Here is a 15,585-nt window from a genome sequence, read left to right as displayed (position 1 = left end):
GCCGGCTTCTTGATGGATTAGCCGCACTTACATAAAGGCATGTAGATCATCTCAAATCTGAACCATCGGTCAGCACGCTGCCACTTGATAAGATGGAGGCTGGAACCTGCTTGATTGATTCCCTAGGCCATCTACTCAGATCCCTATCACACACATGGTTACACACACACACAAAACAGCCACGCTGTTTCACTTCATTGGGTTCAATTTGTTTTGTTGAGTGTGTGTGGAACTATGTTGAAATAAGAGTGAGGAGCTTCATTTATTTGCCTTGTCTAATAGTAAAAAACGCAGTGCTGCCATCTGGTGGCAGCTATAGGTAATTACAAATTATAAGAATATTTGTCCGATCAGTTTCTCTGTTGCTGTTGTTCTAATCTGCCGTTAAGAATTAGAAGTGCTTGCTGATAAAGTATAAAAGCGTTGGAAGGGTTCAGCCAATCAAATTGTAGAATGGGAACACAGTGTTTTGTTTTTGTTTGCATCGCACCCCCCGCCCCGCCCCCAGCAACCACCCACCAAGAGGTCGGTTTGGATGAACACCCGGCAGGCCAGCGGTGATCAAGTCCCTCACGCCTGACAAATAGTCTTGCTCAGATTGATTGTTTTCCCCTTGTTTAATTCATCAGTGTTTCTTTAGCCCGCAGCGGCGGTGAAAAACGACACTTTCCCCGGCCCCGGCGTCCCACATGTAGTTTATGATGAAGAAAAAATGGCCGAGCAGCCCACGCCGTCAGTAATGGCCCCACTATCCATTATGAACGGCACTTTGGATTTGTCATGCTGTTTGCGCTGGATGAGGAATGAATGTACATGTTTTAAAGGGAAAAAAATAGCTCTGGTGGCTGTGTGAATGAGGTTTGAAGAATTGGAAATAAAAGAAAATATGTTGAGATTAGTTGAAAAATGCAGGGAAGATTAATTAAAAATACATTTGCAGTTTATACTAAATTTAATACATATATGTAGGATTAAGCATAAACAATGAACTACTCTATTTTATTTTTTCATATTTTATACAGTGTTTTTTAAACCTAATATTATTTAATAATATAATATATAATATAAATATTTCAGAAATAAAAACAATACAATTAATTTGATAAAAAAATAAAAGATAATTCTAAATACAAAGAATGAAATTAAAAAATGTGTTCAGTGTTTAGCATCATTTTTTGTTTTATTTTAGCGTTAAGTTTTTAATGAGCTATTTGATTTATTTTTAACCTTATATTGTTTACATATTTAGCACATGAAATAAATTTATTGTAAGTAAGAAAACACATTGGTAAAAAAAATGCAAAATTTTAACTTAAACAGTGAAATTTATGTTCACTGATTTTTCCTGTTATTCATTAAACAGTATCACTTTTTGTCATTGATTTTTTTTTTTAGTTATTTAATGAAATCATCTCAGGACATAAATCAAGTACTCTACTGTACAAACACATTTTCCCAGTTGAAGGTCATTTGTTGCATGTTGCTTTGATCACAAAAATAAACTCTCCATGACTTCTAGCCTGTTCGTACTCAAACATCCGCACGGAAGCCGATTGAAGGTTGGCGCAGGTAAAATTCAAAGCGAGAATAATTGGCGCTCCACTGCAATGATATTAATGATACAATTAAAACGGGTCTTTGGTTTCCTCTGTGGCAGAAACAAGTTGTGATAGGTGATACCGGGGGACTTCACTAGTGTCAGTCCGATCCTTCTGATGCCGCGCTGATCCCGCAAAAGTGGGAGGCTGGCACGCGCTCATTTCCCATGGTGCGCCGCTCGCTGCCTTTGAGCGTTGACCTTGGTTGGATGCTCCCTCGTGGCAGTACAAGAGATGGAATACATGTTTGAGAGATCAAACCGATGCGGCCGGCCGGCCGGCCTCACCTGTCTGAGGCTCGTCCGCAATTAGAAAAGTTGATCAGCATCGATTCCGATGAAACCGTTACGCTCTCGTGACGCAATCCGGCGGGTGACTTTCTAATTAGGTTTTGGTTATTAATCAATCGGGCGCATTTCATTTTTGGTTAGAGAATCACAATTTTGAATCAGTGCAATTCAGTTGTCTTTAACTTTTAAAAGTATTTTTTTTTTCTTTTTTTAAAAAAAATACTTGGGTTCAATTTTCATGTAATTTTCTTTTCATTTAACGTTTAAATATTTTTTTTTCATTTTTTTAAAAAAATATTTGGGTTTAATCACCATTTATTATTTATTTTTTGCCTTCATTTAATGTTCAAATTATGCATTATAACAACGGCTTTATAATCTTAATAAAATTAATATAAATATAAATTGTATTGATATTCAATTCTGAGAACTTGCTTCATTGAAATGACAATAAAATTTCCAACATTGACTTCACCTTAGCATTCAAACAAAAAAGTCTGGAGGACTCTCGTTGAAAACTTCACCTGAGTCCTCCAGCCAGAATGTCAAAATCCGAGAATAAGAAACAGTTGACGCATTTATTTATTCAGCCATGTTTACTCAGATTCGTTTTCCCTCCAGGACATGGCTGCAGCTTGTGTGTCTCCTCAGCGTGGGTGGTTACCGCGGCGAGGTGAGGTTGGGGGGGGAATGTTGCAACTCCAGCTTCTTTTAAAGTTCCACTTGTGGACTGGAGCTTGTTCGGGGGAGGCCTTTGCAGAGATCCACTGCTCGGGGGCGGAGGCTTCACAATGCTTTCCTGTGGCAACAGAGGCTTTCTTATCTATTTTGGATGATATAGCCACACACCTTGAAAGAAACCGGGTGCCTAGGCCAGAGGGGTTGTAGGACCTCCAGAGGAAGAACAGGAAGAGGGCTGGACCAGGAATACTAAGTTAAAAAGTTCTGTGGTGATGATAAACTTTGTATCGTGTTGAGGGAAAAATAGATGTGATTTGTTTGAATTTTACAATATTTTTGGGGGACATAATATTTATAATTTTGTTTTTCAATTATTTGGAAATTTTCCCCAAAAACTTCCTTTTCAGTTGAGCATTTTAGTTGATTAAATATGGTTAACAAAAATAATTTTAGTGCCCTCTTCTATTAAAAACAAACAACTGTTTGTTAGCTTAATGCTAACACACAATGCAAAACACTATAGACGAGCTAAATAAACTAGCATTGATGTTGCTGTCTTATACCATTTCGATATTTAAACTCAATCAGTGCAGCAACACTTGTAGACAGACAATACTCGCAGGCATATATTCTTTATCCTCAGCTAAACCGATTAATATGCTAATATGAATATCTGTTTTATACTCCCCTGGTGGCCAAATGAACAGTATGTAACTTGATATGGCCACTCAGCTGTAGAGGTTTCCAATCTCACTCCTAACTAGCTTGTAGATATCTCTTTAGAGAACCATCTACATTCACCTCAAGTGTCGGGTCAACAGGAGAACCTCTGTGAAGCGCATGATACCGTAGAGACACGGAAATTTGACTCATGGCCTCGTAATATAAATCTAGAGAAATCTCTGTCGGAGCAGCACGGACAGAATAATTGTTTGCAATGGGAAATCTCAACGGAGTCCTCAGAGCTCATTCGGAGGCGTTTGAAGTGAGCGCTGACATTGAAGAAACCCAAGGGCGGCGAGGGAGCGAGGGGCCTTTCAAACGGAGAAGAGAGAAGCGCTCACCTTCGAAATTACGAGAAGCGATTTCAAGAGCGTCAAGTTTGGGAGAGTAAACTGAGGTGGGAAGAGGAGGAAAATCTCTGCACTTGAGATCATTAAAAATGAAACGAGTTGGGCTTGCAAAGTAGAACGGCGTTGATCGAGCCATCTTGTAAACACTACTGAACCAAACTTTTCAATTATATATTTTTTTATCCTTACAAATTTTATTATTATTGGTAACTTTTGCTTGTCACAAAGCGCCCACTAAACATTGTAATGAAACAATAAATCAAGTTTGATTTATTTTCTTTTGTCAGTGCTGATTTTGGCTAGTTAGCACTATCATGCTAATAGCTAACGCCACAGTTTGTGGAACTATACGTGTCGTATATCTGATAAAAATAAATAATCATTAGCTGAGATTACTAATGTACTGTTTTTAGTACTGTTTCATTCATTTATTTTTGCCAATTCACTTTTTTGTACTACCGTATTTTCCGCACTATAAGGCGCACTGGACTATAAGGCGCACCTTCAATGAATGGCCCATTTTAAAACTTTGTCCATATATAAGGTGCATTGGATTATAAGGCGCACCTTCAATGAATGGCCCATTTTAAAACTTTGTCCATATATAAGATATACATTTGGCCCGCGGGCCGGACTTTGGACACACCTGCTGTAGTGGCTCAATATTGGTCCTTATATAAGGCGCACCTGATTATAAGGCGCACTGTCAGCTTTTGAGAAAATTGGAGGTTTTTAGGTGCGCCTTATAGTGCGGAAAATACGGTATGTAAAAATGCTAATGTAACTAATCCAACAGGTTTGGAACACATTGCTAAATTTAATTCTTTTGTTTAGCCACACTTATATTTTACGGATTTCAACCATCACATTAAACTCTCAATGCAAGTTCCTCTCATAAGATGGTCAGTTTGTGAAGCTAGCATCATCGCACATCACATAGCATGAATGCGTAAATAAAACACGTTGTTTTACTTCGCCTACACCAGTTTATAGGGCGGCAGCGCACTGATCAAAAGAACATTAGCTTTGATTAATCAATCAATACCCCGGTGGCCTCCGTCCTGTCCATTGATCTGCGCGCCGTATGGAGGTCAACGTCAGGCTCGGCGGCATGTGAAACGCTCGGCTGGATTTTTCACACTGGCCCGCTCAAACGAAAATCCGCCCTCATTGATTTTCCTTTCATTTCCCTTCTTCGCCTTTCCAAATGTTCCTTCTCTCACTGACGCATTGAAGGAAGTTGTGGAGCTCAAGATGCTGTAGTGGGATTTTAGTTCTTTTTTAGATGCAAGACGAGTGTTGTGAGAGAACAATGGTGAATTTGTTTCAGTTTTTACATGGACTCAAAATGTGAGGGTTTTTTTCCCCCTAGTTCACGTCAAGAGTCTTATCAGGTATGGCCCCATCTACAAAAAACACAAAACTCCCAAAAATTAAATTAATTTTTAAAAATAAATCTGTATTTATGTTTCCTAAACATTTCAGTCTTCACTTTGTAAGAAAGTTAATTAACGCCAAAAAACAATGACGAAAATATACTGTATATTTAAAACCTGCCAAGCATTCTGACAGGGGTGTGTAGACTTTTTAAAAATAAATCTGTATTTATGCTTCCAAAACATTTCAGTCTTCACTTTGTAATAAATTTAATTAAGGCAAAAAAATTACAAAAATACTGTATATTTAAAACCTGCCAAGCATTCTGAGGGGTGTGTAGACTTTTTATAAATCAATCTGTATTTATGCTTCCAAAACATTTCAGTGTTTCCTTTGTAATAAATTTAATTAACTCAAAAAAAAATATATTTTTACAAAAATATACTGTATATTTAAAACCTGCCAACAGGGGTGTGTAGACTTTTATTTTTATTTTTTTAATACCCACTGTACTATGAATGAATTTGGGACACGATCAAATGCTCGGAATCATTCTCTCAGTAGTGGAACAGAGGGAGACAGAAAATCATATTAATGGCGAAGTTGTTCAATCTCCTGAATTCCATATTTGTTGAAGCCCTGCAGGGGTGATCACCACATCATCTCATCCCGTTCAAGTACTCCGAGGTTCCATTTCAAAAGCACGCCGCGTCTCTTCACGTCCCTCTCAGTTGGCATCGTTGTTTTATTTTTTTTGCACCCGGGCCTCGGTTCCTCCGCAAAAATGCAAATGAGCGTAATTTCAAATGACAAGGAAAAGTAAACTTTTCCGAGTTGCGAGCGCCGAGGTTCCCCGTGGGGGGGGGGCTGTGAAAAATCCTGCTCTAATTCTGTCATTGTCAAACTTTGACATAAGTGATTGTTCCGTTGCCTTTGTTGAGTGATACAACGGGGTAACACGGTCCCGCTTCCACCACGTTAATTTTTTAAAAGAAAGCACAAGATGTGTATTCCTTGAAGAAATGTTTGCCACAGCTTATGCTAAATATTATAACACCCAGCCAGTGATGTCTTTTGTGTTTTTTTCCCTTCTTTTTTTAAAGCTTTTATCTCCTCTTATCCACGGGAGGCCTTTACCTTTGCCACATAACAGCAACTCAGAAATAATTTAACTATCCCTTTTTTAAATATATATATATATAATAATAAAAAACCCCAAGACAAGTTGGAAGAATTTCAAAATGAGATCAAAGTGTGCAGTTTCCCCAACCCAAGGGCGTCAGCTTTCTCTTCCGCACCACACGATGATCAAGTGCGTTATTTTGTAAAGAGGCCTGTCCTGGATTGCTGAGATGTGCCCGCAAAACTTGTCTACGTATTTACAGGCATGTGTGTGAACAGCAAATTAAATGTCAAGTTGAATGACAGAAGTGCCGACATCAGCACTTTTTTTTTTTTTTTTTTATGTTACTGTAGATAATCGTAGATTTCGGGGTGGCACATGCCGGGACGGTTTTGCTGTAATTTTTTAAATCTGGATATTGTTCAATAATATTAATACAGGACTGAATAGTAATAATAATAAATATTTGTGTTGTGCGTCTAAAAAAAAACGAAAAAAAAAACAGGGTAAGATAGGACGGTACGTTTTGAAATGTTATCCGATTCCATTAAATCAAAATAAATATTCAGATCCGATTTTGGTCACTTCACTAATATATATGTATATACACAGACCATGCAAAAAGGCGGAGCTTATACCATCTACAAAACAAACTGAATAGTTGACACATTTTGGGAAAAAAAAAAGTCCGTTCAGGATAATGTCAGCACTGATCAATCATTCATCGCAACCTTTATTTCAAATTGAGACGAGCCCCACCTGAAGCCAGGTGGGAAATGTACACTCTCCTCACACAACGGGGATTTATGGAGTTAGCCCATTATACACCTAAAAGTTTCTCAGACTTCACTTAGTCTTTTCTTCTTTCCACCAGCATAAATCTCAGGATAAATCTGGGGCTAGAAACTTCACAGAGAAATTTTTTTTTTCAATTTCATCACCACCCCTGACTGACAAGTATCATTATGGATAAAATTATCTTGGTAATTATCCTGCCCGGAAAGATTTATATCTCTTTGTGAGGGCTGAAAGGAAAGGCATGGGATATTGAGCGGTGGTTGCATGCAACTCTGCAGAGGCGAGAGAGAAAGTGCTTTGTTAAAATAGCGCCATAATGAGGCGCTGCGGCCCCTCCCGCTGTGCGAGATCCTTGCCTGGCTGGATCACCCAGAGTGCTTTGCTTTTTAGTCTGCCAAACTCAGTTGAGGTAACGAGCATGGCGAAAACTCTTCCACAATTAGGTAATTGCTCCGTTTGCTTCGTACGCCGAAGAAAAATGAGGGCAAAAGTCCTTATATGTGTACGTGTGAGGACAATGATAAATCATTTCAAAAGTTTCCACTATTATAGACTGTGCTCAGAATTAACCAATTTCATTCAATTAAGTGAATAAAGTTTTTTAATATCCAACTGTTCCGACTTATCTCTACATTTACTAAGGTCAGCGTAGTTTTTGAGCTGAAGATACTTTTAAAAAAGTAACACTTTTGTCCAATCAGACGTGTTTGGGAGATTTAGCTACCGTATTTTCCGCACTATAAGGCGCACCGGATTATAAGGCGAATTGAATAAATAATTCAACGTTGCTCAAACGTTAATGCAATCACAATATAGTAACACTCGAAATAGTGAAAACAATAATATATCAATAACTCAACATTGCTCAAACGTTAATATCACACAACACACAAAATAAACACGTAAAGCTTACTTTAATAAATTAGTCCTCATCCACGAATCCATATTGGTCCATATATATGGCGCACTGGATTATAAAGCGCACTGTCGGCTTTTGAGAAATTTAGCAGCGCCTTATAGTGGGGAAAATACTGTAGTTTAGCTAGCTAGCTAGCTAGCAAAGACTTGGTTTTGCTATATGTATGAATGCGCCATATGCTCATATATTTTTGGCAAGACAAAGAAGTGCGGTCTCCATGAATAAATATCAAAATGTCATTTCGCTGAGTCGATAAATAGCATCATTGTGTTCTCTTTGGTCTTTAATCATGTTCGGACCTTGTGGCTTTTACAACCGTTCTCTATGTTACAACAGCCTTTAACAACCAAATGACAAGGTTTTTATATGCTACCAGATGTGCTAACTAGTTTGATCACCCACCTCAACAATGGCTTACTAAAAAGGTGGACGTAATGAGGGTCCGGGGGCGGGGGGGGGACCACTTTCGCAAAAGACAAAGCCTAAAGGCCTGCATCTAATGAGCAGCTGTGTGACTCTCATTAAGAGCGCAATGCAACTGCTGATCCTTAATGAGCTTCTTCATTAAGATACATTCGGAGGGGAAAGTTGTGTAGGTTTAGTACCCCAAGCGCTGGGGCAGCCTACCACCAATAGGGATAAACCATTATAAATATACCCAGCGACTGGATGTGTGTTATAGTACTCATCTTCTGAGATTAAGATACTGTCAATCATAAATGATTGGAGCTGAAGCTTGTAAATGGTTGCAAATGCTGGACGGTTATTTTAAAAAGCATGCCAGGATCTATTAAGACCGCTGGCGAATGTCATAATCTGGAATAGCATCGATATTTTCTGATATAATGATGCAATGTTAAAATGGTGGAATGCGGCCGGTGAAATATAGATCGCCTGGATTTTACAAATAAGATTATTTGTAAATTTAAGTGGGCCTAAAACAGAACTATGTGGTACACTGTTGTCAGCGCTACTAAAAAGCAACATCGGATTTACTTCTGGAGATTTATTCTCAATAAATTATTCGTAGAATCTAAAGTTAAACCAATATAAATATCAGTCAAAATTTTTTTTGAAGATTTAATAACTGACTGGTTGTTTCTAAAAATAATTTGAGACTTTTTAAATAATATTGCCTAAGCGTAGCATGGAAAGACTAAACAGTCCAGGTTCTAGCACGGACCCCTGCGGTATACCATGCCTGCATTTTCCATGTACCGTATTTTCCGGACTATAAGGCGCACTTAAAAACCTAAAATTTTCCCTAAAGCCGACAGTGCGCCTTATAGTCTGATGCGCCTTATATATGGACCAAATTCCTAAATTTAAACTGGCCCGAAGCATTGTGTCATGAAATCAATCATAAGTGGCCCGCTGAAGACTATGAATCATGAATCAAAAAGACTATGGCTCATTATTTTGTGATTATAAAGTAATTTGTTGCGTCTGAAGTTGAAATAAAAAAGATAAAATGGAGAATGATTTGGATTAAGAATCTGACATGATGCATTAATGGTGCGCCTTATAGTCCGGAAAATACAGTACATGAAACAATCTTCATTCCCGAAATGTACAAACTCCAAGAGAGTAACTGGAACACATTCACATTATTTGCTTGGCAACAGCTTGCTGTCCAACCTTGGAGACAAAAAGAAAATCGCTCTATAATTAAGGCCTTTTGAAGAAAGTCGCTTTTCTAAAGAAGACGTTTGATTACAGCTACCTTAAAGGACTGCGGCGCACAGCCTGTCAATAAAGACGTATCGATCATGTTAAGTACAGCCGTGCCAACCCGTGGAGGAGCATACTTAAGTAGACGAGCTGTTGAGGAGTTACAAGTGGAACGAGGAGGCTGACTATTGTAATCTCAGTTTACAATACACCACACCTATTTTTATTGATCACATTTGATCTATCAGTGTCCATTCATAAGGTTCCAACAAAAGAAAAAAAAAAACTGACCAAAATCAACCGTATTGTGGCTTTAACCATTACCAAGCTGTCAGTCCATCCATCCAGTTAATATGATTTCTCTATTTTGTGGTTGAGGTAAAATGACAAAATAAAAAAGCCTATCATCAGTTCAGTCTTATCAGAGCCTGCTTGGCTGCTAATCTGATTTCTTATTTTCTTGCCGCCCTTGGGCCACCACTGTGTGAATGGGGTCAAATGAAACCCAATTGGACAAGTTAATCACACAATATTTATGGTTTAACCCACAGGTTGCAGGGAAAACGCTTGCACTTATCAATTCGATCAGTCGGGGGTCACCTTCCAAATCCTGATTATATGCCGCCAAATTTATTGCCCGCCCAACACAGTATGCCGTTGCAGAATTCGCCTTTCATTGATTGGCGGCTGCATGTGACAGTCCTGAAAGTAATGTGGACACCAGTTGTGATCAATAAAAAAATGTATGTGCCTAGAACCTAGGAGGCATTCTGTAATGAAATCAATAACTTTGCTTGGCTTGTGGCATTAAGATCATTGGCCAGGCTGTTATTTAGTCATTGTTGTCCTACACCAGCGGCATAACCTGGCGACCATGAGAAATCAATGGGAACACAGCGCAGCTCGCATCCCAATTACTGGCAGGGCTGGCAAGGAATCAATGCAGCTTTTAGCCATTACCACTCCTTGTGGGAAATCACGGGACATTAGTTTTCTCGACGAATCCGCTGCACAAAAGGAAGGACGACCGCTCCATGCCAAAGCGCGCAAATAAATAAGAAATACAAGAAGAAGAAGAATATTTTGCCGCCAAGTCTTCTTGGGGCCCGGTGATGCGTTGATCAGTCATCTCGGAAGAAAGAAGCCACCCGAAAAAAAGAATTCGGGGCAGAAAAAGAATTCTTGTATTTTAAGTAGTTTCTCACTTCAAATAAACCGTACTTTTTTCCCCACTATTCATTATTGCTATTTCATTCAAGGTACTAATAAATTACAACAATATATATAGCTTTAGTATGATTATCATTATGATCCATAATTTTAGAAAATTGTAAAAACTAATCAATTCAAAATGAAATTTAAATATATATTTTTTAAAATCAATGTAAACACAGGAAACAAAAATAACTGTTACCAGTACCAGAAATATTTATGTACAGTCACTGCCTAGCTAAAATTTAAGCTGGCTTCCATCGACTGATGAGACTAATAAATTAAAAATTAAATTAAAATATATATTTTAAAATCAATGTAAATATGTAGCTTATATAAAGCTATAATATATAATATATATATAATATTTATATAATAAATATAAAGCTATAATTTTAGCTGCCTAGCTAAAATTTAAGCTAGCTTCCATTGACTGATAAAACTAATAAATTAAAATTTTAATTATTATTATTATTTTTAAATCAATGTAAACATAGAAAAACAACAAAAACAACATTACTGTTACCAGTACTAGAAATATTTATGTACAGTAGCTGCCTAGCTAAAATTTAAGCTAGCTTCCATCGACTATCTGTAAATCGACTACTTCCTTGTTCATGCTTCACCACAATTTTAAAAACAAAACAAAGCATATACGCTACCCTGTGAGCTAGCATGAATGACGAGCACTCCCAAAAAAAAAAAAATGGCCGACACAGCGGGCCTTAATCTGTTTTGCGCAAACACAAGCCCCCCTTCTGTTCAAAGCAAAGAGCACGGGGAAAACGTCAGGCGCCAAATAACTAACATTGATGGCTTACGTGTCACCTGTTATTAGTCTCACGCTTGCACATGTATCAGCATGTCAAAATCATGGAAAACACGCCTTAGGCCATCTTGACAAACTAGCAACATTGTGTTTCTATTTGGCAGCTGACGCTCGCTCGTGCCGTCCTACAACACTCGACGGTTCCCCTCCCAAACTGGCTCCGACAAAGTGCTTGCCGGGATGTGACTGGCAGGTGTTTTGCACGCCATTTTCAAAGCGTCTCACGCTGGCAAGGCATAGCTCTTTGTTCAAGCACGGTGGCGTTTCAAGCACCTGGCTCCCAAACACGGCGTCATGACACTAGCTTGATTAAAGCGAAATGACAAGACTTTGAGACAAAAGTGATTGTGACTAGCGTGTAGCTCGGGTCTAGCCGTAGTCTGGAGAGCGAGGGTTGACGGAAGGAAAGATGAAGGCGGCACTAAACGCAGACGTGGAGAAAATAACACTTTTGGTTCATGAGAATTCGATTCCCTGACACTTGGTTTGCTAGCTTGCGATTGTGTCAAGCTAATTTATGACCTGACAAACAATAAAATCTTTAGCATGTTTTTGAAAATTAACAGTGAAGCTGCCACAACTCTTCCCCCTTCTTACGCAATCAACAAAAGCCGCAGAATCGTTATTGCTAGCTTACAATTGTGTCAAGCTAATTTATAACCTGACAAACAATAAAATGTTTAGCATGTTTTTGAAAATTAACAGTGAAGCTGCCACAACTCTTTCCCCTTCTTACGCAATCAACAAAAGCCACGGAATCGTTATTCATCTGGCTCACATTCATTATTTTTTTTAAATGTTAGCTAGCTCCACCCACAGAGGGACTGGGTTAAGGGTTGACTTGTGTTATGTAACACATTCCAGTCTTATCTCTCGCTCTCTCTCATCACATTTCCTTTTTTCAAGTCGTCTTTTGCAGTCGGTCGTCTTTCTCTAACGGCTGCAAAGTGGCCACCATGTTGGATCTAATGCAAGATGAGGTGTTCAAGGCTTTCAGCACCTACGCACTTATCGTTATCCTAAAGATGATGCTTATGGCACCTTTGACTACTTTTTACCGCGTTAGAAGAGGGGTAGGTCAACACGAGTTCAACTCGACTATCAAAGCATAATTTTAACGCTTATGTTGATGTTTTTAGTCTTTTTCTTCTGAGGAAGATGTGGCTCATAAATCTGCAGAAGAGAGAAAGAAGCTGCTTAGAACCCACCCAGATGTTGAGCGTGTTCGTAGGTGAGTCAAATTCTGCTGAGTCTGCAATTTTATTTGGCAAATGTATTTAATAATATTGAGTCCACAAACAACAACTGCTGGTTAGCTGGTTAGCTAAACATGTTTGGAATTAGCACAGCATTGATGCTAATTAAGCTAGCAGACCTTTTTGAATATAATTTGGTTGAACATTGTGGTTTTTCAATTCACCACATCGTATTCCGACAATGTTGTTCCTTACTTCAATGTGTGTTTTGGTTAACCAGGTGTCACCTGAACGACTTGGAGAATGTCGTTCCCTTCGTACTCATCGGTTTTATCTACGCCCTGAGCGGACCGCAACTCTCAGCAGCTATACTTCACTTCCGCATCTTTACCGGTTCTCGGATCTTCCACACTATCTCCTACGTCGGGGCTTTTCCTCAACCCTGCAGAGGTCTGTCCTTTCTCGTGGGCTTGGCCACCACCGTATCAATGGCTTACAATGTCCTCAGTCAGTTTTCCTATCTCTGAAGATAGATTCCAGTTTCCAAATAAGATTGAGACTTCAAAAGAATGGAAAAGTAAACATCTTCAAATGCATTATCATTTCTGTTCAACTGGTAGAACAGGTATGAAAACGAGTTTTTAATTTGGTGGCATTCAAAAATGCTGCTCAGCCTTGAGAGCATTCAAGATCTTTGGTATTGGTTTAACTAGGGTACCAACTTATCTGCAAAGATTAATCGTGTAACTCAGGTTGATATTTTCAATACGGTCCAACCTCGAGTCTTACGTAATGTTCTTACTTTGATCAAAAGCAATGAAGGGACATTCCACAACTGGTGGAAGGCTTCCAGATAATCATGTCGATCTGATCTTTGGACAGATTTTTTTTTTTTACATGCCTGTGTGAGGAACCAAAAAAAAAACACCTTGCATTTAATTTTTTCCTCATGGTTTGTATAGAAGGAATATTAAATTCAGTCACCAAAAAAAAACGATTATTGAGTTTTGTAATGCACATTTTACCACAGTTGATCTGTATTTACCGCTGTGTCTTAAAAATAAATTACACTTTATAACTGCAGGAGGGGCCTGGGAGCTATCGATTGTACTTTAATGCTACTTATAAAGCAAAAAAGTCAGTCGGGAGAATATTAAAAGCAGTGGAAGAAATGTTATTCAGGTGTGATTTGTTGACTAGCATGCTAAACCTTTTTTATTTTCTTAAGTTGTTTAAAAACAAATTGCTAAAATTAAACATAATTCTGCCAAACTTGGTGTTGGATGGTCACTTTCGAGGACATTACTCATCCTCTGGAGATGATGATGAACCACTTAGACAGACTCCCATTAGGTTGCGAGAACTATTTTTATATATCGTCATTTATCAATTTAAGGTCTCGAAGGTGACTCACACTAGCACCATGTATACTTACATATTTAGACTTATATACACATATACATATAGTATATACTACAACAAAAATGGTCTGTTGATTTAAAAGTATTTTTCCTTGCCACTAGAGGGAAGCATTTCAAAAGTCAACCGGTTTGCTTCCTCATTAGGAATCATTTATGGACCAGGTGCAGCTCATAAAAGTGCCTCCGCTCAAGCAATTAACTTCATTAGCTTTGCTGCGAACATTCCTCCGCATACCCCCACAACGCTGCTTTTCTTTCATTTCAAACACCAGTGAGAAAAAAAAACAAAAAAAGAAAAACACCCTGCTGAATGTCACACATTTAACACTGCTTAATTGACATGCAGGAACAGGAACACTGTTTTTAGCCACATTCCCAATACAACCAAACAACCCCTCCCTAAAAAAAAAAAAAAAAGGCATACTTGTTATGATACAGTGTGTCAGCCGCTGATATGATGAATGCTCCTCGCCGCACATGAAGGTGACTGGCGTCAATCCAGAACAGTGAAACCCATGGGTGGGCACTGCAAATAGTGAGATGAAATTACCATGAAGGCTGCTTTGGGCTGCTGCTTGTCTGCATTATGTCCTGTTTCTGTATAAGTAGAGTTAAAAAATATATATATATACGTGAGAGCTCATTTGTTCGAGACCCTTGGCCCTTCAGGGTCTCATTCCTCAGAGAAGCCAAGCATTTCACTGCTTGGGAGAAGAGCAAGAGGGGTTGGGTAGTAATAACCCCAACACCATTTTTAACTAACGATTGTGGCCACGCCCACGAATGCGGAGTCCTCCTGCAAATTGTGTATGTATGGCGCCCCAAACATGACAAAACTATGCACAAACTACTAATTTGTGCACGAACACAACTTATTAGCTAATTTATGTGCATCCATTTTTTTTGTGCACAAAAAGACTCATTTGTGTGCTAAAAATCATTTTTTTTGTAATTTATGCAGCACAAACTAACTAACATGGCACACAATACAATTAATTAATTTATGTTGAATTCTTCACACTATTTAATTGAGTCTAATTTTATGATCTAAAATAAAGCAACACTATTTTTATTACTATTATTTCCTCTTGGGAAAAAAACCAGATGACTTATAAGTGGATTGTGGTCAACCTTTGAGGTTATATAACATATATTTATGTGTTGTTTAACATGCGTCAGGAACTCAAAACTTTGTGTACAGCTTGGGAGGAACATTTACACCAAGACATGAATTCAAAATTAATTAGGCAGACTTTTCCCAAGCACACATCCAGTTTTTGATATTATGCGTGTCATAAATTCTATATTTCATGTATGACAGCCTGATTACACGCCGCGTGCATTCCAAGGCGTCACATCACAATGTCTGTTCTCGTTCTTTTGTGTCTGCGCTTCAT

The 15,585-nt window shown here is 38.4% G+C and overlaps 1 protein-coding gene and 1 long non-coding RNA gene across 2 annotated transcripts; one reads left to right on the top strand and one right to left on the bottom strand.

The window, feature by feature from the left end:
- Positions 1-2,452: 2,452 nt before the first annotated feature.
- LOC148379355 (uncharacterized) lies at positions 2,453-14,953 on the bottom strand. Its single transcript, XR_015855312.1, has 2 exons — positions 14,613-14,953; positions 2,453-2,687 (listed from the first exon to the last, which is right to left on the bottom strand). It is a non-coding gene; the product is annotated as an uncharacterized LOC148379355 (long non-coding RNA).
- Positions 12,440-14,039, top strand: LOC148379356 (microsomal glutathione S-transferase 1-like). Its single transcript, XM_088367556.1, has 3 exons — positions 12,440-12,644; positions 12,711-12,802; positions 13,048-14,039. The coding sequence occupies exons 1-3, from the start codon at positions 12,528-12,530 to the stop codon at positions 13,292-13,294; spliced, it is 456 nt and encodes a 151-aa protein (XP_088223682.1). The 5' UTR covers positions 12,440-12,527; the 3' UTR covers positions 13,295-14,039.
- Positions 14,954-15,585: the final 632 nt, after the last annotated feature.

Source organism: Syngnathus floridae, chromosome 22, assembly GCF_059516105.1.
Source record: "Syngnathus floridae isolate MCC-2025c chromosome 22, RoL_Sflo_1.0, whole genome shotgun sequence".
Lineage (NCBI taxonomy): Eukaryota > Metazoa > Chordata > Actinopteri > Syngnathiformes > Syngnathidae > Syngnathus > Syngnathus floridae.
Note: the sequence above shows the minus strand (reverse complement) of the source record. Positions and strands in the feature narration are given on the sequence as shown.